At 53.4% G+C, this 21,293-nt stretch overlaps 1 protein-coding gene across 4 annotated transcripts in view; it reads right to left on the bottom strand.

Moving 5' to 3' along the window:
• agap3 (ArfGAP with GTPase domain, ankyrin repeat and PH domain 3) overlaps positions 1–15,788 on the bottom strand; it is a 70,764-nt gene extending 54,976 nt beyond the window's left edge. For 2 of the 4 annotated variants that reach the window (XM_031903620.1, XM_031903624.1), the window contains exons 1-2: positions 6,525–8,578; positions 3,017–3,075 (exon numbers count right to left, since the gene is read on the bottom strand). In XM_031903620.1, coding sequence (XP_031759480.1) covers positions 3,017–3,075; positions 6,525–7,347 — 882 coding nt within the window. In that variant the 5' untranslated portion in view covers positions 7,348–8,578. Of the gene's footprint in view, positions 1–3,016; positions 3,076–6,524; positions 8,579–15,037 lie in introns of those variants that run through there. The other 2 variants (XM_031903622.1, XM_031903621.1) reach the window with 2 other exon arrangements.
• Positions 15,789–21,293: the final 5,505 nt, after the last annotated feature.

Genomic DNA, 21,293 nt, shown 5'->3' with positions numbered 1-21,293 from the left:
CCAGCGGGGGGACTGGGATGCCAGGCAGGGGCAGGTTGGTTGGGCTATGCTGCTTTATAGAGAGTTAGGCGTGGGCACTAGGGGCACAGAGCCAGCGGGGGACTGGGATGCCAGGCAGGGGCAGGTTGGTTGGGCTATGTTGCTTTATAGAGAGTTAGGCATGGGCACTAGGGGGCACAGAGCCAGCGGGGGGACTGGGATGCCAGGCAGGGGCAGGTTGGTTGGGCTATGTTAGCTTTATAGAGAGTTAGGCATGGGCACCTAGGGGGCACAGTGCCAGCGGGGGGACTGGGATGCCAGGCAGGGACAGGTTGGTTGGGCTATGTTGCTTTATAGAGAGTTAGGCATGGGCACTAGGGGGCAAGAGCCGCGGGGGGGACTGGGATGCCAGGCGGGCAGGTGTTGGGTTTTCTGCTTATTAGAAGTAGGCTGTGGGCCTAAGGGGGACACAGAGCCAGCGGGGGGACTGGGATGCCAGGGCAGGGGCAGGTTGGTTGGGCTATGTTGCTTTATAGAGAGTTAGGCGATGGGCACTTAGGGGGCACAGAGCCAGCGGGGGGGACTGGGATGCCAGGCAGGGCAGGTGGGTTGGGCTATGTTGCTTTTATAGAAGAGTTAGGCGTGGGCACTAAGGGGGCACAGAGCCAGCGGGGGACTGGTGATGCCCCAGGCAGGGGCAAGGTTGGTGGACTATGGTTGCTTTATAGTTAGTTAGGCGTGGGCACTAAGGGGGCACAGAGCGCAGGGGGACTGGGATGCCACGGCGAGGGCAGGTTGGTTGGGCCTATGGTTGCCTTTATAGAGAGTTAGGCATGGGCACTAGGGGGCACAGAGCCAGCGGGGGGATCTGGGATTGCCAGGCAGGGGCAGGTGGGTTAGGGCTATGCTGCTTGTATAGAGAGTTGAGGCATGGGCACTAGGGGGCAGCAGAGCCAGCCGGGGGACTGGGATGCCAGGCAGGGGCAGGTTGGTTGGGCTAATGTTGCTTTATAGAGAGTTAGGCATGGGGCTAGGGGGCACAGAGCCAGCGGGGGGACTGGGATGCCGCAGCAGGGCAGGTTGGTTGGGCTATGTTGCTTTATAGAGAGTTAGGCATGGGAAACTAGGGGGGCACAGTGCCAGCGGGGGACTGGGATGCCAGGCAGGGGCAGGTTGGTTGGGCTATGTTGCTTTATAGAGAGTTAGGCGTGGGCACTAGGGGGCACAGAGCCAGCGGGGGGACTGGGATGCCCAGGCAGGGGCAGGTTGGTTGGACTATGTTGCTTATAGAGAGTTAGGCATGGGAATTAGGGCACAGAGCCAGCGGGGGGACTGGGATGCAGGCAGGGGCAGGTTGGTTGGGCCTATGTTGCTTTATAGAGAGTTAGGTGGTGGGCACTAGGGGGCACAGAGCCGTGGGGGACTGGGATGCAAGGCAGGGGCAGGTTGGTTGGGCTATGTTGCTTTATAGAGAGTTAGGCGTGGGCACTAGGGGCACAGAGCCAGCGGGGGGACTGGGATGCCAGGCAGGGGCAGGTTGGTTGGGCTATGTTGCTTTATAGAGAGTTAGGCATGGGCACTAGGGGGCACAGAGCCAGCGGGGGACTGGGATGCCAGGCAGGGGGCAGGTTGTTGGGCTATGTTGCTTTATAGAGAGTTAGGCATGGGCACTAGGGGGCACAGAGCCAGCGGGGGGACTGGGATGCCAGGCAGGGGCAGGTTGGTTGGACTATGTTGCTTTAATAGAGAGTTAGGCATGGGCACTAGGGGGCACAGAGCCAGCGGGGGGACTGGGAATGCCAGGCAGGGGCAGGTTGGTTGGGCTATGTTGCTTTATAGAGAGTTAGGCAATGGGCACTAGGGGGCACAGAGCCAGCGGGGGGACTGGGATGCCAGGCAGGGGCAGGTTGTGGGCTATGTTGCTTTATAGAGAGTTAGGCATGGGCACTAGGGGGCACAGAGCCAGCGGGGGGACTGGGATGCCAGGCAGGGGCAGGTGGTTGGACTATGTTGCTTTATAGAGAGTTAGGCATGGGAACTAGGGGGCACAGAGCCAGCGGGGGACTGGGATGCCAGGCAGGGGCAGGTTGGTTTGACTATGTTGCTTTATAGAGAGTTAGGCATGGGCACTAGGGGGCACAGAGCCAGCGGGGGGACTGGGATGCCAGGCAGGGGCAGGTTGGGCTATGTTGCTTTATAGAGAGTTAGGCATGGGCACTAGGGGGCACAGAGCCAGCGGGGGGAGCTGGGATGCCAGGCAGGGGCAGGTTGGGCTATGTTGCTTTATAGAGAGTTAGGCATGGGAACTAGGGGGCACAGAGCCAGCGGGGGGACTGGGATGCCAGGCAGGGGCAGGTTGGTTGGGCTATGTTGCTTTATAGAGAGTTAGGCATGGGAACTAGGGGGCACAGAGCCAGCGGGGGGACTGGGATGCCAGGCAGGGGCAGGTTGGTTGGGCTATGTTGCTTTATAGAGAGTTAGGCATGGGCACTAGGGGCACAGAGCCAGCGGGGGGACTGGGATGCCAGGCAGGGGCAGGTTGGTTGGGCTATGTTGCTTTATAGAGAGTTAGGCATGGGCACTAGGGGGCACAGAGCCAGCGAGGGAACTGGGATGCCAGGCAGGGGCAGGTTGGTTGGACTATGTTGCTTTATAGAGAGTTAGGCGTGGGCACTAGGGGGCACAGAGCCAGCGGGGGGACTGGGATGCCAGGCAGGGGCAGGTTGGTTGGGCTATGTTGCTTTATAGAGAGTTAGGCGTGGGCACTAGGGGGCACAGAGCCAGCGGGGGGACTGGGATGCCAGGCAGGGGCAGGTTGGTTGGGCTATGTTGCTTTATAGAGAGTTAGGCGTGGGAACTAGGGGGCACAGAGCCAGCTGGGGGACTGGGATGCCAGGCAGGGGCAGGTTGGTTGGGCTATGTTGCTTTATAGAGAGTTAGGAGTGGGCACAAGGGGGCACAGAGCCAGCTGGGGGACTGGGATGCCAGGCAGGTTGGTTGGGCACAGTATCCCATACATTGGGTAGAAGTTACTTACCACTTTCAGTTCTGGTACCGATCGGCTCAGGGTCCATTCTTGGCTATTGACAAATGAGTCTGAAAGAAACAAACAGCCGAGTTGAACCCAGTGACAAAGTGGCCCCAGGGCCGATACAAACTCACACGGATCAGAACACGGATCAAGGGGAGAAGCCACTCTCAGACGTGGCACAGCCCAATGCCATGGGTGTCAGTCATTTATCTGATCAAGCCCCTAAGAGGCCCCCCATTAGCTGAACTATTGGGGTCTCGTGCTGGCCATACACAGCAGTCAGTACGGGGGCCGTCGGTCCCCCAGCACCCATGTACTATGTGAGCAGATGAGCTGGGTGCCACACGGAGTTGGCCAATGTATGGGCACCTTAGGGTGAGCGTTAGGCTGGGCTTTTTGCCATATCTATCTGCCCCAGTCACACCCAATAAGCCCCCCTGCCCCATGGAACCATCGGCCTATTGCCACGTATGCCCACTCCCCCCAGCTCCAATATGCCTATTTATTCCCTATTACAGGGACCCCTTGGATGTGGCTCCCAGGGGCCTCAAAGTAGGGGCTCATTCTTGAATTCCTGGCTTGGGGGCAAGTTTTGGTGGCATAAAACCCAGTGTAAAGCCAAACAGAGCCTCCTATAGGCTGCCAGTCCCCATAGGGGCTACCAAATAGCCAATCATAGCTCTTATTTGCACCCCAGGAACTTTCTCCATGCTTGTGTTGCTCCCCAACACTTTTTCCATTTGAATGTGGCTCATGTGGCTCACAGGTATAAACGGTTGGGGATCCCTGCCTTATTATAAGAATATTGCCACGCCCCACTTTCTCCCTGTCCAATGAAAAGGATTCCCTTGGCCACACCCTGCCCAGAAAGCTCCTCCCTCCTGACGTTCTATAGTAGCATTTATAGCTCGCATTCTGTGTGGCTTTTCATTGGCTAAGGTTGATGGGCAGCCAGATGAAATGAAGGTTCCCAGAGTAACGAGGGCCCCCCTAAACCCCCAGAGGGGCCCATTCAAGCTCCTGCCCAGCTTGCTGGATAGTGAATACAGCAAATACTTTCCCTTTAACCGGCAGACACCGAGCAGCCAAGATGGCCGCAGAGCGCTGGAGCGGAACCAGCAGCGCCGTACGTATAAATCAATATGACTATGTGCCCGTGGGTCTCGGTCCTGTCCAGGAGAGATGTTCCTTTTGTCTGTGTGCCCAGAGGGTTCAGTTGGTGTAAGGGTTAATCTCTTTAACTCTGTCTAGGTCCCACGAACCCAGAATCCCACGCTCCTAGGGGCCACAGCCACACAGGGAACCTGACACTTCCAGCACAAGATCACTGAATAATTCAGGGGCCCCCTCCCTACGTGCCGTGGCACCACAAGCCCAGTCCATACAGCAATCACCAGGCAAATGGATCAGAACCATAAGATCAACATTTATCTCTGGACATAATCCAACCCAATCAGACACAGAGCAGCCGGATCCCAGGGGGAGATCTCATCTAACTACAGGCCTGGCACTGTGTGCCAACTGTGCCCCTGTCATACACCTTAGTATAAAGGGGCACGTGAATCATGTGCCCATCCCACTACACAGGGTACCAGCGTGCCCTATCTGTCCCACTGTGCCCCAGGCTGGTATAGGCACAGGGTACCAGCGTGCCCTATCTGTCCCACTGTGCCCCAGGCTGGTATAGGCACAAGGTACCAGCGTGCCCTATCTGTCCCACTGTGCCCCAGGCTGGTATAGGCACAGGGTACCAGCGTGCCCTATCTGTCCCATTGTGCCCCAGGCTGGTATAGGCACAAGGTACCAGCGTGCCCTCACTCTCTGTCCCACTGTGCCCCAGGCTGGTATAGGCACAGGGTACCAGCGTGCCCTATCTGTCCCACTGTGCCCCAGGCTGGTATAGGCACAGGGTACCAGCGTGCCCTATCTGTCCCATTGTGCCCCAGGCTGGTATAGGCACAAGGTACCAGCGTGCCCTCACTATCTGTCCCACTGTGCCCCAGGCTGGTATAGGCACAGGGTACCAGCGTGCCCTCACTATCTGTCAGACTGTGCCCCAGGCTGGTATAGGCACAGGGTACCAGGGTGCCCTCACTCTCTGTCCCACTGTGCCCCAGGCTGGTATAGGCACAGGGTACCAGCGTGCCCTCACTATCTGTCCCACTGTGCCCCAGGCTGGTATAGGCACAGGGTACCAGCGTGCCCTATCTGTCCCACTGTGCCCCAGGCTGGTATAGGCACAGGGTACCAGGGTGCCCTCACTATCTGTCCCACTGTGCCCCAGGCTGGTATAGGCACAGGGTACCAGCGTGCCCTCACTATCTGTCCCACTGTGCCCCAGGCTGGTATAGGCACAGGGTACCAGGGTGCCCTCACTATCTGTCCCACTGTGCCCCAGGCTGGTATAGGCACAGGGTACCAGCGTGCCCTCACTATCTGTCCCACTGTGCCCCAGGCTGGTATAGGCACAGGGTACCAGCGTGCCCTCACTATCTGTCCCACTGTGCCCCAGGCTGGTATAGGCACAGGGTACCAGCGTGCCCTATCTGTCCCACTGTGCCCCAGGCTGGTATAGGCACAGGGTACCAGGGTGCCCTCACTATCTGTCCCACTGTGCCCCAGGCTGGTATAGGCACAGGGTACCAGGGTGCCCTCACTATCTGTCCCACTGTGCCCCAGGCTGGTATAGGCACAGGGTACCAGGGTGCCCTCACTATCTGTCCCACTGTGCCCCAGGCTGGTATAGGCACAGGGTACCAGGGTGCCCTCACTATCTGTCCCACTGTGCCCCAGGCTGGTATAGGCACAGGGTACCAGGGTGCCCTCACTATCTGTCCCACTGTGCCCCAGGCTGGTATAGGCACAGGGTACCAGCGTGCCCTCACTATCTGTCCCACTGTGCCCCAGGCTGGTATAGGCACAGGGTACCAGCGTGCCCTCACTATCTGTCCCACTGTGCCCCAGGCTGGTATAGGCACAGGGTACCAGCGTGCCCTCACTATCTGTCCCACTGTGCCCCAGGCTGGTATAGGCACAGGGTACCAGCGTGCCCTAACTATCTGTACCACTGTGCCCCAGGCTGGTATAGGCACAGGGTACCAGCGTGCCCTCACTATCTGTCCCACTGTGCGCCAGGCTGGTATAGGCACAGGGTACCAGCGTGCCCTCACTATCTGTCAGACTGTGCCCCAGGCTGGTATAGGCACAGGGTACCAGCGTGCCCTCACTATCTGTCAGACTGTGCCCCAGGCTGGTATAGGCACAGGGTACCAGGGTGCCCGGAGGGTCTCTCTCCCTCTGTGCCCCAGGCTGGTATAGGCACAGGGTACCAGGGTGCCCGGAGGGTCTCTCTCCCTCTGTGCCCCAGGCTGGTATAGGCACAGGGTACCAGGGTGCCCGGAGGGTCTCTCTCCCTCTGTGCCCCAGGCTGGTATAGGCACAGGGTACCAGGGTGCCCGGAGGGTCTCTCTCCCTCTGTGCCCCACTCCAATTGGTACAGATACCCGAGACTTACCCTTGAGGTCCCTGCGTGCCCTGCTTTCTGCCCGCATCATGCCAATAAGCACAGGCTCAGTGGTTCTGCCAGTCCTGCTTGGGTTCATGGTGCCATATTCCTTCTTTCTGAAAGGGGCAGTGATGGCCCTCCATAGGCCAGTCCTGTCCTCCTTACTCCTCTCAATGGGGGGCTCTGCTTTCAGAAGATCCCGTCGGGACGAGGTGGTGTGCAAGGAGCAGGTTTCCCCTTCGCTGCGGCTCCGCATCCTCTTCTCTATTCGCTCTTCCACTTTGCGCGATTCTGCCGCTCTGCGCGCGCGGAAACTGAAACTCTTGCGCAGGGAGGAGAAGGTCCTCCTAGAAGCCTCCTGAGATCTTCTCCCAAACATGGTCCAACGCTGGCTGCTCCACAGGGAGCTTCCTCGCAGGAACCCAGAGCTACTGCCATGGCTCATCCCTCCCACAGTGCCCACGTCATGGTCACAAGAGCTGCCCAACTGCCCTGTATCAACATGGTGGATCTCCAAGACACTCATACTAAGTGGACGGTGTGGCGCCATATCCGGACTCTGCCAGGGAGAGGAATCGAGGACATGGACACCCCCTGAGGAATCACACCTCCGCCCTGACTGCTGTTTCAGAAAATCCAACAAGCCGCCAAAGGGCCCGGGGTAGAGCTCAGCTTTATGCCCTGGGAGGGCACTGCTAAGGGAAGAGAGGCTTTTGGGCCTCCGTTTCTGATGTTTGGAGGCATGGATAGCAGCCTGGATGGCATGGCTGGACGACTGGGCAGCAGCTGGTGTTTCTGGGCTCAGCCTGCAGTCCAAGCTTCTCAGCTCCATGCTCTTATATGTCCTCACCCAGCGGTGGCCCCGCCTGCACTCACCTCATCTCTGCAGGGCAGTCCCACAGGTAAGAGAGTGCAAGGGCAAATCCCCGAGGTTAGAGAGTGCAGGGCCAAATCCCCGAGGTTAGAGAGTGCAGGGCCAAATCCCCGAGGTTAGAGAGTGCAGGGCCAAATCCTTTAGGTAAGAGAGCGCAGGGCCAAATCCTTTAGGTAAGAGAGCGCAGGGCCAAATCCTTTAGGTAAGAGAGCGCAGGGCCAAATCCTTTAGGTAAGAGAGCGCAGGGCCAAATCCTTTAGGTAAGAGAGCGCAGGGCCAAATCCTTTAGGTAAGAGAGCGCAGGGCCAAATCCTTTAGGTAAGAGAGCGCAGGGCCAAATCCTTTAGGTAAGAGAGCGCAGGGCCAAATCCTTTAGGTAAGAGAGCGCAGGGCCAAATCCTTTAGGTAAGAGAGCGCAGGGCCAAATCCTTTAGGTAAGAGAGCAAGGCCAAATCCTTTAGGTAAGAGAGAGCAGGGCCAAATCCTTTAGGTACGAGAGAGCAGGGCCAAATACTTTAGGTAAGGGAGCGCAGGGCCAAATCCTTTAGGTTAGAGAGAGCAGGGCCAAATCCTTTAGGTAAGAGAGAGCAGGGCCAAATACTTTAGGTAAGGGAGCGCAGGGCCAAATCCTTTAGGTAAGAGAGAGCAGGGGCAAATCCTTTAGGTAAGAGAGAGCAGGGGCAAATCCTTTCGGTAAGAGAGAGCAGGGGCAAATCCTTTCGGTACGAGAGCGCAGGGCCAAATCCTTTAGGTAAGAGAGAGCAGGAGCAAATCCTTTAGGTAAGAGAGAGCAGGGGCAAATCCTTTCGGTAAGAGAGAGCAAGGCCAAATCCTTTAAGTAAGAGAGCGCAGGGGCAAATCCTTTCGGTAAGAGAGAGCAAGGCCAAATCCTCTAGGTAAGAGAGAGCAAGGCCAAATCCTTTAGGTAAGAGAGAGCAGGGGCAAATCCTTTAGGTAAGAGAGAGCAGGGGCAAATCCTTTCGGTACGAGAGCGCATGGCCAAATCCTTTCGGTAAGAGAGCGCAGGGCCAAATCCTCTAGGTAAGAGAGAGCAAGGCCAAATCCTTTAGGTAAGAGAGAGCAGGGGCAAATCCTTTCGGTACGAGAGCGCAGGGCCAAATCCTTTCGGTACGAGAGCGCAGGGCAGCGAGACGGCAGGGGCACCCAGCACAAAGCAGACAGGCAGGGAACACCTCTGGCTCTTGCACAAACTCGCAGCCTCTCCCTGACTCCCCGCGTGGCTGCAGGTTGGGACACGTGTGGCACCAACAGGTTCAGCGAGAAGGGAGGCTCAGCCACAAGTGCTGACTGGCCGCCCAACTCTCACCCCTGCCCTATGGCTCTATCCCCCGGCCTCATTCCTCTACAGGGGACCCCACAAACCAGATCATTCTACTGGGGATCATGGGGATCACATACCATGCTGATAGCACTTTTGCTGTATCAGATGGAGCAAAAGGGCTACCAGGATGGTATCAGATGGAGAGGAGAGGTCAGTAGGGGCCGTGGAGGAGAGGAGAGGTCAGTAGGAGCCGTGGAGGAGAGGAGAGGTCAGTAGGGGCCGTGGAGGAGAGGAGAGGTCAGTAGGGGCCGTGGAGGAGAGGGGAGGTCAGTAGGGGCCGTGGAGGAGAGGGGAGGTCAGTAGGGGCCGTGGAGGAGAGGGGAGGTCAGTAGGGGCCGTGGAGGAGAGGGGAGGTCAGGGCAGGGCAGGACTGCTGCTTACAATGGGGGGATCAGATAGGATCTGTGCCACTGTGACAGAATGCTCTGTTATACAGATAGCTAGAATCTCAGCCATAAAGCAGGGCAGGACTGCTGCTTACAATGGGGGGATCAGATAGGATCTGTGCCACTGTGACAGAATGCTCTGTTATACAGATAGCTAGAATCTCAGCCATAAAGCAGGGCAGGACTGCTGCTTACAATGGGGGGATCAGATAGGATCTGTGCCACTGTGACAGAATGCTCTGTTATACAGATAGCTAGAATCTCAGCCATAAAGCAGGGCAGGACTGCTGCTTACAATGGGGGGGATCAGATAGGATCTGTGCCACTGTGACAGAATGCTCTGTTATACAGATAGCTAGAATCTCAGCCATAAAGCAGGGCAGGACTGCTGCTTACAATGGGGGGATCAGATAGGATCTGTGCCACTGTGACAGAATGCTCTGTTATACAGATAGCTAGAATCTCAGCCATAAAGCAGGGCAGGACTGTAAGGAAATACCCCAGTGAGTGTGCTACAGAGCAAATGAATGGGATTTATATACAGGGGCAGTTACTGTAGAAATCTCCGCAAGTGACAGAGATTAGACAGCAAAAGAATGGGCCCAACTGGGGGCATTATATCCCGTATGTACCCCTGTATATATATATATGGCCCCTCAGGCCTCTCTATAACATGGGAAACGTAGGCAAATACAGAGCAGTACAAACACAGAGCCCCCCGACCCCCAGCGCCAAACATAAACGCTGAGTAAGACCCCAAATAACTGTGTCAACAACATCACAGGAATCAGCACAAAGGAGCCGTTACCATGGAAACTGAAACAGGAACAATATGACAGGCTGTGGGGATTAACGTGTTTAGTGCCAGAAAGCAAAGACACGAGCGACAAAAATGGTAATAACTGCCCCCTCATGGGTACTACTGGCAGTACTGCCCCCCATTAATACTATATCCCCATATCTGTACCTGCAGCCCCCCGGGGTACTGTACCCAATGATATCAGTAAGTGTGAGACCCCCGGGGTACTGTACCCAATGATATCAGTAAGTGTGAGACCCCCGGGGTACTGTACCCAATGATATCAGTAAGTGTGAGACCCCCGGGGTACTGTACCCAATGATATCAGTAAGTGTGAGACCCCCGGGGTACTGTACCCAATGATATCAGTAAGTGTGAGACCCCCGGGGTACTGTACCCAATGATATCAGTAAGTGTGAGACCCCCGGGGTACTGTACCAATGATATCAGTAAGTGTGAGACCCCCGGGTACTGTACCCAATGATATCAATAAGTGTGAGACCCCCTGGGTACTGTACCCAATGATATCAGTAAGTGTGAGACCCCCGGGGTACTGTACCCAATGATATCAGTAAGTGTGAGACCCCCGGGGTACTGTACCCAATGATATCAGTAAGTGTGAGACCCCCGGGGCACTGTACCCAATGATATCAGTAAGTGTGAGACCCCCGGGGTACTGTACCCAATGATATCAGTAAGTGTGAGACCCCCGGGGTACTGTACCCAATGAACCCACATCGGCATAAATACAGTGCCAATTCCATGTATAATACCCCCGAACCCACAGCAGATAAATACAGTGCCAATTCCATGTATAATACCCCAGAACCCACAGCAGGATAAATACAGTGCCAATTCCATGTATAATACCCCAGAACCCACAGCAGATAAATACAGTGCCAATTCCATGTATAATACCCCAGAACCCACAGCAGGATAAATACAGTGCCAATTCCATGTATAATACCCCAGAACCCACAGCAGGATAAATACAATGCCAATTCCATGTATAATACCCCAGAACCCACAGCGGGATAAATACAGTGCCAATTCCATGTATAATACCCCAGAACCCCAGCAGGATAAATACAAGTGCCAATTCCATGTATAATACCCAGAACCCACAGCAGATAAATACAGTGCCAATTCCATGTATATATACCCCAGAACCCACAGCGGGATAATACAGCGCCAATTCCATGTATAATACCCCAGAACCCACAGCGGGATAAATACAGTGTCAATTCATGTATAATACCCCAGAACCCACAGCAGGATAAATACAGTGCCATTCCATGTATAATACCCCAGAACCCACAGCAGGATAAATACAATGCCAATTCCATGTATAATACCCCAGAACCCAAAGCGGGATAAATACAGTGCCAATTCCCATGTATAATACCCAGAACCCACAGTGGGATAAATACAGTGCCAATTCCATGTATAATACCCCAGAACCCACAGCGGGATAAATACAGTGCCAATTCCATGTATAATACCCCAGAACCCACAGCGGATAATACAGTGCCATTCCATGTATAATACCCCAGAACCCACAGCGGGATAAATACAGCGCCAATTCCATGTATAATACCCCAGAACCCACAGCAGGATAAATACAGTGCCAATTCCATGTATAATACCCCAGAACCCACAGCAGATAAATACAGTGCCAATTCCATGTATAATACCCCAGAACCCACAGCAGGATAAATACAGTGCCAATTCCATGTATATACCCCAGAACCCACAGCAGATAAATACAGTGCCAATTCCATGTATAATACCCCAGAACCCACAGCAGGATAAATACAGTGCCAATTCCATGTATAATACCCCAGAACCCACAGCAGGATAAATACAGTGCCATCCATGTATAATACCCCAGAACCCACAGCGGGATAAATACAGTGCCAATTCCATGTATAATACCCCAGAACCCACAGCGGGATAAATACAGTGCCAATTCCATGTATAATACCCAGAACCCACAGCAGGATAAATACCAGTGCCAATTCCATGTATAATAACCCCAGAACCCACAGCGGGATAAATACAGTGCCAATTCCATGTATAATACCCCAGAACCCACAGCAGGATAAATACAGTGCCAATTCCGTGTATAATACCCCAGAACCCACAGCAGGATAAATACAGTGCCAATTCCATGTATAATACCCCAGAACACACAGCGAGATAAATACAGTGCCAATTCCATGTATAATACCCCAGAACACACAGCAGATAAATACAGTGCCAATTCCATGTATAATACCCCAGAACACACAGCAGATAAATACAGTGCCAATTCCATGTATAATACCCCAGAACACACAGCAGATAAATACAGTGCCAATTCCCATGTATAATACCCCGGAACCCACAGCAGATAAATACAGTGCCAATTCCATGTATAATACCAGACCACAGCAGATAAATACAGTGCCAATTCCATGTATAATACCCCAGAACCCACAGTGGGATAAATACAGTGCCAATTCCATGTATAATACCCCAGAACCCACAGCAGGATAAATACAGTGCCAATTCCATGTATAATACCCCAGAACCCACAGCAGATAAATACAGTGCCAATTCCATGCCAAGTCAATCTTTACGGTACCGGAAGACCCCTAGTAAGGAACTGCCAAGTCAATCCTGACGGTACCGGAAGACCCCTAGTAAGGAACTGCCAAGTCAATCCTGACGGTACCGGAAGACCCCTAGTAAGGAACTGCCAAGTCAATCCTGACGGTACCGGAAGACCCCTAGTAAGGAACTGCCAAGTCAATCCTGACGGTACCGGAAGACCCCTAGTAAGGAACTGCCAATCCTGACGGTCCCGGAAGACCCCTAGTAAGGAACTGCCCCTGCATCTCAACATTGAACCCAAGTGGCACATAGTAAGTTCATGCAGAGCTGAGAGGCAGACAGGGGAGAGGTGTAAAGGCGACATTGTATTGACTGATGTATTGGAAACAACACAGAACCCCCCCCCCCCCACACACACACACTCATTCACACACACTTATTCACACACACACACTAATTCACACACACACACACTTATTCACACACACACACTTATTCACACACACACACACACTTATTCACACACACACACACACACTTATTCACACACACACACTTATTCACACACACACACACACTTATTCACACACACACTAATTCACACACACACTAATTCACACACACACACTAATTCACACACACACACTAATTCACACACACACACACTAATTCACACACACACACACACACTTATTCACACACACACACAACTTATTCACACACACACACACACACTTATTCACACACACACACACACTTATTCACACACACACACTAATTCACACACACACACACACTAATTCACACACACACACTAATTCACACACACACACTAATTCACACACACACACTAATTCACACACACACACACTAATTCACACACACACATACACTTATTCACACACAACACTTATACACACACCACACTTATTCACACACACACTTATTCACACACACACACTTATTCACACACACACACTTATTCACACCACACACACTTATTCACACACCACACACACACTTATTCACACACACACACACTTATTCACACACACACTTATTCACACACACACTTATTCACACACACACACACACACTTATTCACACACACACACTTATTCACACACACACACACTTATTCACCACACACACCACTTATTCACACACACACACTTATTCACACACACACACACACACTAATTCACACACACACTAATTCACACACACACTAATTCACACACACACACTAATTCACACACACACCCACTAATTCACAACACACAACTTATTCAAGCAACACACACAGGATGTGACACGATTCATCCACACACACAACACACCATATTCACACACACACTTATTCACACACACACAGCCACTAATTCACAACCAACACACACTAATTTCCACCACACACACACACACACACACACACACTTATTCACACACACATGACACACACACTTATTCACCAAGACACACAGCTTATTCACACACACACACACTTATTCACACACACACTTATTCAGCACACAACACACTTATTCACACACACACACACACACACACACGACTGTATTCACACAGGGCACACACACTTATTCACACACACACACCAACACACACACTTATTCACACACTCACACCACACACATCGCCACTTATACACACACCACAACACTTATTCACACACTCACACACACACTATTCACACACCACACACATCTATTCACACACACACACACACACACACACACTTATTCACACCACACACACGTTATTCAACGACACCACACAGCCCACACACTTATTCACACACACACACACCTCATACCCAGTCTATTTGTACCTGCTGCACTGTAAGGTCCCATAATACCTTGGGTTTTCCCGCATATTCTGGGCCAAATATATAATGGAGCCAAATCACCAGTTAGTTTAGAAGGAGAGATAGCGGAATCTTTAGGAAAGAGGGAATTTCCGGGCCTAAGCTTGTCTTACATACACAAATGTCTAGTACATCTCTACCGAGATACAGTCCCATAATCCTTACTGTACTCCAAACCCCCTACTAGGAATTGATTGGTGATTTTCAACCTCCCAAGGGCCAAGATACAGTCCCATAATCCTTACTGTATGCCAAAACCCCCTACTAGGAATTGCTTAGTGCATGTCTGCCTTCCTAGGACTATAATACAGTTCCATAATCCTTACTGTACTCTAAAAGCCCTACTAAGAGTGGCCAACCTCTCTATGGCTACACAGTCCCATAATCCTTACCATACCCAAATACCCCCAACAAAGAATTGGTAAGTGCACCTCAACCTCTAAAGTGCCAAGATACAGTCCCGTAATCCTTACTGTACTCCAAACCCCCTTATTAGGAATGGCCTAGTACGTATCAACCTCCCAGTCCCATAATCCTTACCGTACTAATGCTAATTGCACTACCCCCAGTAAGTATTGTGCTCCCAAGTTACCCCACAAGCCCCCTTTGCGCGGTGCCACCGGGGCAGAACCAGTACTGACCTTCAATGGCAATGACATGCTCTCGGATCTGGTTCTGCAGCGCCAGGTCATCCACCCGCTCTATCAGATCGTAGATGGCGTAGATATTGGGGTGCACCGACTCGAAGCGCTGGATTTCTGCCCGAATGGCCACCGAGTTGGACAGGACATAGGGGGAGGCGGCAGAGGGCGGGGGGGCCGGCCCCGAGGGGGAACCAAACTGAGAGGAAACCGAGGCGCCAGAGACCGATACCTGGGAGGTGAGGGACGACTGGGGGCTCCCCGACAGCCCGGGAGGGGGGAAATTCATGGTCGGGGGGCTCTGTAACGACTGGGGGGGCACGAGAAATGGCTCCAAACAACGGGGGGTCATTAAAGGGGGACAGAGCCGCTAAACAGGGGGGAAAGGGCAATTAACATAGAAATGGGGGGGCTGGGGCAAAGGGAAGTGGGGGTGAAAATGGGGATAATGGCGAATAAGAGTCAGTTACTGGGGGGGCAAATATACAGGGATAAGGGGTAAGTCTATAGGGGAGAAAATATACAGGGGCAATAAAGGTGACTGGGGCATTAAATGGGAGGGGGGCAAAAAGGCAGTGCCTGAGGGGCAGAAACAGGGGGTCAGTCAGCTGATGTAGCGAGAGAATGGGGCAATAGGGGCAAACAGGCAGTGCCTGAGGGGCAGAAAACGGGGGTCAGTCAGCTGATGTAGCGAGAGAATGGGGCAATAGGGGCAAACAGGCAGTGTCTGAGGGGCAGAAACAGGGGGTCAGTCAGCCCTGATGTAGTGAGAGACTGGGCAATAGGGGCAAACAGGCAGTGCTGAGGGGCAGAAAACGGGGGTCAGTCAGCTGATGTAGCGAGAGAATGGGGCAATAGGGGCAAACAGGCAGTGCCTGAGGGGCAGAAACAGGGGGTCAGTCAGCTGATGTAGTGAGAGACTGGGGCAATAGGGGCAGAAACAGGGGGTCAGTCAGCTGATGTAGCAAGAGAGTGGGGCAAGTAGGGCAAACAGGCAGTGTCTGAGGGGCAGAAACAGGGGGTCAGTCAGCTGATGTAGCGAGAGAATGGGGCAATAGGGGCAAACAGGCAGTGTCTGAGGGGGCAAAACAGGGGTCAGTCCGCTGATGTAGTGAGAGAGTGGGCAATAGGGGCAAACAGGCAGTGTCTGAGGGGGCAGAAACAGGGGCAGTCAGCTGATGTAGCGAGAGAGTGGGGCAATAGGGGCAAACAGGCAGTGTCTGAGGGGCAGAAACAGGGGGTCAGTCAGCTGATGTAGTGAGAGAGTGGGGCAATAGGGGCAAACAGGCAGTGCCTGAGGGGCAGAAACAGGGGGTCAGTCAGCTGATGTAGCAAGAGAGTGGGGGCAATAGGGGCAAACAGGCAGTGTCTGAGGGGCAGAAACAGGGGGTCGTCCAGCTGATGTAGCGAGAGAATGGGGCAATAGGGGCAAACAGGCAGTGTCTGAGAGAAGGAGGGCAGAAACAGGGGGTCAGTCAGCTGATGTAGTGAGAGAGTGGGCAGATAGGGGCAAACAGGCAGTGTCTGAGGGAGCGAGAAACAGGGGGTGCAGTCAGCTGGATGTAGCGAGAGAATGGGCAATAGGGGCAAACAGGCAGTGCCTGAGGGGCAGAAACAGGGGGTCAGTCAGCTGAACTGTAGCGAGAGAGTGGGGGCAATAGGGGCAAAACAGGCAGTGCCTGAGGGGCAGAAACAGGGGGTCAGTCAGCTGATGTAGCGAGAAGTGGGGCAATAGGGGCAAACAGGCAGTGTCTGAGGGGGGGCACGCAACAGGGGGTCAGTCAGCTGATGAGTGAGAGAGGTGGGGGCAATAGGGGCACAACCAGGCAGGTGTCTGAGGGGCAGAAGCACAGGGGGGTCAGTCAGCTTGATGTAGCGAGAGAGTGGGGCAATAGGGGCAAACAGGCAGTGTCTGAGGGGCAGAAACAGGGGGTCAGTCAGCTGATGTAGCGAGAGAGTGGGGCAATAGGGGCAAACAGGCAGTGTCTGAGGGGCAGAAACAGGGGGTCAGTCAGCTGATGTAGCGAGAGAGTGGGGCAATAGGGGCAAACAGGCAGTGTCTGAGGGGCAGAAACAGGGGGTCAGTCAGCTGATGTAGTGAGAGAGTGGGGCAATAGGGGCAAAAGGCAGTGTCTGAGGGGCAGAAACAGGGGGTCAGTCAGCTGATGTAGCGAGAGAGTGGGGCAATAGGGGCAAACAGGCAGTGTCTGAGGGGCCAGGAAACAGGCGGTCAGTCAGGCTGATGTAGCGAGAGAGTGGCAATAGGGGCAAACAGGCAGTGCCTGAGGGGCAGAAACAGGTGGGTCAGTCAGCTGATGTAGCGAGAGAGTGGGGCAATAGGGGCAAACTAGGCAGTGCCTGAGGGGCAGAAACAGGGGGTCAGTCAGCTGATGTAGCGAGAGAGTGGGGCAATAGGGGCAAACAGGCAGTGCCTGAGGGGCAGAAACAGGGGGTCAGTCAGCTGATGTAGCGAGAGAATGGGGCAATAGGGGCAAACAGGCAGTGTCTGAGGGGCAGAAACAGGGGGTCAGTCAGCTGATGTAGTGAGAGAATGGGGCAATAGGGGTAAGTAATGGGGGTAAGTATCGGGGGCAATAGGGGTAAGTATGGGGGGTAGGTAATGGGGCAATAGGGGTAAGTAATGGGGGTAGGTATCGGTGCCAGTGACGGGGGAGACACCGGGGGTCCGGGCCTGGTTCCGCCGGTTCCTGTCAGGCTGAGCCGGAGAATAACGGAGCGGGACTCGGGAGCGCGCACTCCCACTCATTCCCATGCGCGCTCACAGGCACCTGCGTCACTCACACCCCCACTTCCGGCCCCGCCCACTCACTTCCGGTCTGATGGCAAACGGGATGAGGGGGGGCTATTATGTACTTACTGCAACCGCCTCAGCCTGTTCCCCCCCAGCCCTACACTATAGCCCCCCAATTCTACTGTATTACCCCCCAGTCCTACACTATACGCCCCCCAATTCTACTGTATTACCCCCCAATTCTACTGTATTACCCCCCAGTCCTACACTATAGCCCGCCCAATTCTACTGTATTACCCCCCAATGCCATCTGTATTACCGCCACAATCCCAGCCCTGGCCCCCAATCCTACTGTATTTACCCCCCAACTCCCCAAGCTGCCCCCAATCTCTACTGTATTAACCCCCAGCTCCTACACTAAGCCCCCAAATTCCTACTTATTACCCCCCAATCCTACACAATAAAGCCCCCCAAATTCTACTGTATAACCCCCCATCCTACACTTATAGGCCCCCAAATTCTACTGTATTACCCCCAAATCCACACTATAGCCCCAATTCTACTGGATTACCCCCCAAACCTACACTATAAGCCCCCCCATTCTACTGTATACCCCCATCACTACACCTAGCCCCCCAATTCTACTGTATTACCAGTCTACACTAAGCCCCCCCATTTCTACTGTATTCACCGCCCAATCCTACACTCTAGCCCCCCAATTCTACTGTATTACCCCCAATCCTACACATAGCCCCCCAATTCTAACTGTCTTACCCCACCAATCCTACAACTATAAGCCCCCCAATCTACTGTACTTCCCCCAGTCCTACACTATAGCCCCCCAATCTACTGTTATACCCCCTCAATCCTACACTATAGCCCCCAATTCTACTGTATTACCCCCAGTCCTAAACTATTAGCCTCCCATTCTACTGTATTAACCCCCATCCTACACTATAGCCCCCCATTCTCTGTATTACCCCCCAATCCACACTAAGCCCATTCTACTGTTATTACCCCCAATCCTACACATATGCCCCCAATTCTACTGTATACCCCCAGTCCGCAACCTGATAGCCCCCAAATTCTACTTATTACCCCCCAATCCTAGCACTATAGCCCCCATTCTACTGTAATACCCCCCAATCCCAGCCTGCCCCCAATTCTCTGTATTACCCCAAATCCCCAGCCTGCCCCCCAATTCTACGTATTACCCCCAATCCTCCACTATACGCCCCCCAATTCTACTGTATTACCCCCCAATCCTCAGCCTGCCCCCCAATTCTACTGTATTACCCCCAGTTCCTATCCCAGCTATAGCCCCCAATTCTACGTCATTGACCCCCAATCCTGGACAACTATACGGCCCCCCAATTCTCCTCTATTACCCCAGTGCCGACACTATAGCCCCCCAATTCTACTGTATTACCCCAGTCTACACTATAGCCCCCCAATTTACTGTATTACCCCAAATCCCAGCCTGCCCCAACTTTCTACTGTATTGACCCCCCAAGTTCCTACACTATACGCCGCCCCAATCTCTGTATTACCCCCCAATCCTCCAGCCTGCCCCCAATTCTACTGTATTAACCCGTCCCCAGTCTACACTATAGCCCCCAATTCTACTGTAATTGACCCCCAGTCCTACACTATAGCCCCCAATTCTACTTGTATTACCCCGCCCAGTCCCTACACTATAGCCGCCCCAATTCTACTGTATTTACCCCCCAGTTCCTACACTATAGCCCCCAACATCCTATGTATTACCCCAATCCTACAGCTATGCCCCCAATTCTACTGTATTACCCCCCAAATCCTCAGCTGCCCCCCAATTCTAGCTGTATTACGCCCCAGTCCTACACTATAGCCCCAATTTCTAGCTGTATTACCCCCCAGTCTACACATAGCCCCCCCAATTCTACTGTATTACCCCCCAGTCCTAACACTATAGCCCCCAATTCCCTACTGTATTACCCCCAGTCCTACACTATAGCCCCCAATTCTACTGTATTAACCCAATCCTACACTATAGCCCCCCAATTCCTACTGTATTACCCCAGATCCCCGCCTGCCCCCCAATTCTACTGGTATTATAACCCCGCCAATCCCCAGCCTTGCCCCCAATTCTACTGTATTACCCCCCAATGCTAACACTATCGCCCCCAATTCTACTGGTATACCCCCAATCCCCCAAGCCTGCCCCAATTCTCCACTGTATTAAAAACCACCCAATCCCCAGCTGCCCCCCAATTCTACTGTATTACCCCCAATCCCCAGCTGCCCCCAATTCTACTGTATTAGACCCCCCATCCCCAGCCTGCACCCACTTCCTACTGTATTACTACCCCCAAATCCTAACACTATAGCCCCCAATTCTACTGTATTACCCCCCAATCCCCAGCCTGCCCCAATTCTAAACTAGTATTACCCCCCCAATCCCCAGCCTGCCCCCAACTTCTACTGTATTAATCCCCCAATCCCCAAGCCCTGGTCCCAATTTCCTACTGTAATTACCCCCCAAGTCCCAGCCTGCCCCCCAATCTACCTGATTACCGCCAACCTACACTATAGCCGCCCCAATTCCTACTGTATTACCACCCCAATCCACCCTGCCCCCACAATTCTACTGTATTACCGTCCCCAATCCTACAGCTATAGCCCCCCGCAATTCTACTGTATTACTGGCCCATCCCCAGCCTGCCCCGCAATTCTACTGTATTACCCCCCCCAATCCTACACTATAGCCCCAAATTCTACTGTATTACCCCCCCATCCCCAGCCTGCCTCCCAATTCCTAACTGTTTACCCCCCAATCCCAGTCCTGCCCCCCAATTCTACTGTTACCCCCTCCCCAGCCTGTCCCCATTCTACCTGTATTACCCCCAATCCCCAGCCCTGCCCCCCCAATTCTAACTGTATTACCCACAATCCTACACATAGCCCCCAAATTCTATCTGTTTACCCCCCAATCCCCAGCCTCCCCCCAATTTCTACTGTATTACCCCCCAATCCTAACACTATAGCCCCCCAAATCTACTGTAATTACCCCCCAATCCCCAAGCCTGCCCCCCCAATTCTACTGTATTCCCCCCAATCCCAGCCTGCCCCCCATCTACTGTAATTACCCCAATCCCCCAGCCTGTCCCCCAATTCCTACTGTATTACCCCCATCCTTCAGCCTGCCCCCCAAATTCTACTCTATTACCCCCAGTCCTACACTATAGCCCCTCAATTCTACTGTATTTACCCCAATTCCTACTGTATTCCCCAATCTACTGTATTACCCCCCAATCCCCCAGCCTGCCGCCCCAATCATCTGTATTACCCCCGAAATTCCCCCAGCCTGCCCCGCAATTCACTGTATTCCCCCGCAGTCCTACACTATAGCCCCCCCCAATTCTACTGGTATTACCCCCCAATTCTACTGTAAATTACCCCACCACCCATCCCCACGCCTGCCCCAATTCTATTGTATTACCCCCAAATCCTACACTATAGCCTCCC

This window comes from Xenopus tropicalis, chromosome 6, assembly GCF_000004195.4.
Source record: "Xenopus tropicalis strain Nigerian chromosome 6, UCB_Xtro_10.0, whole genome shotgun sequence".
Lineage (NCBI taxonomy): Eukaryota > Metazoa > Chordata > Amphibia > Anura > Pipidae > Xenopus > Xenopus tropicalis.
Note: the sequence above shows the minus strand (reverse complement) of the source record. Positions and strands in the feature narration are given on the sequence as shown.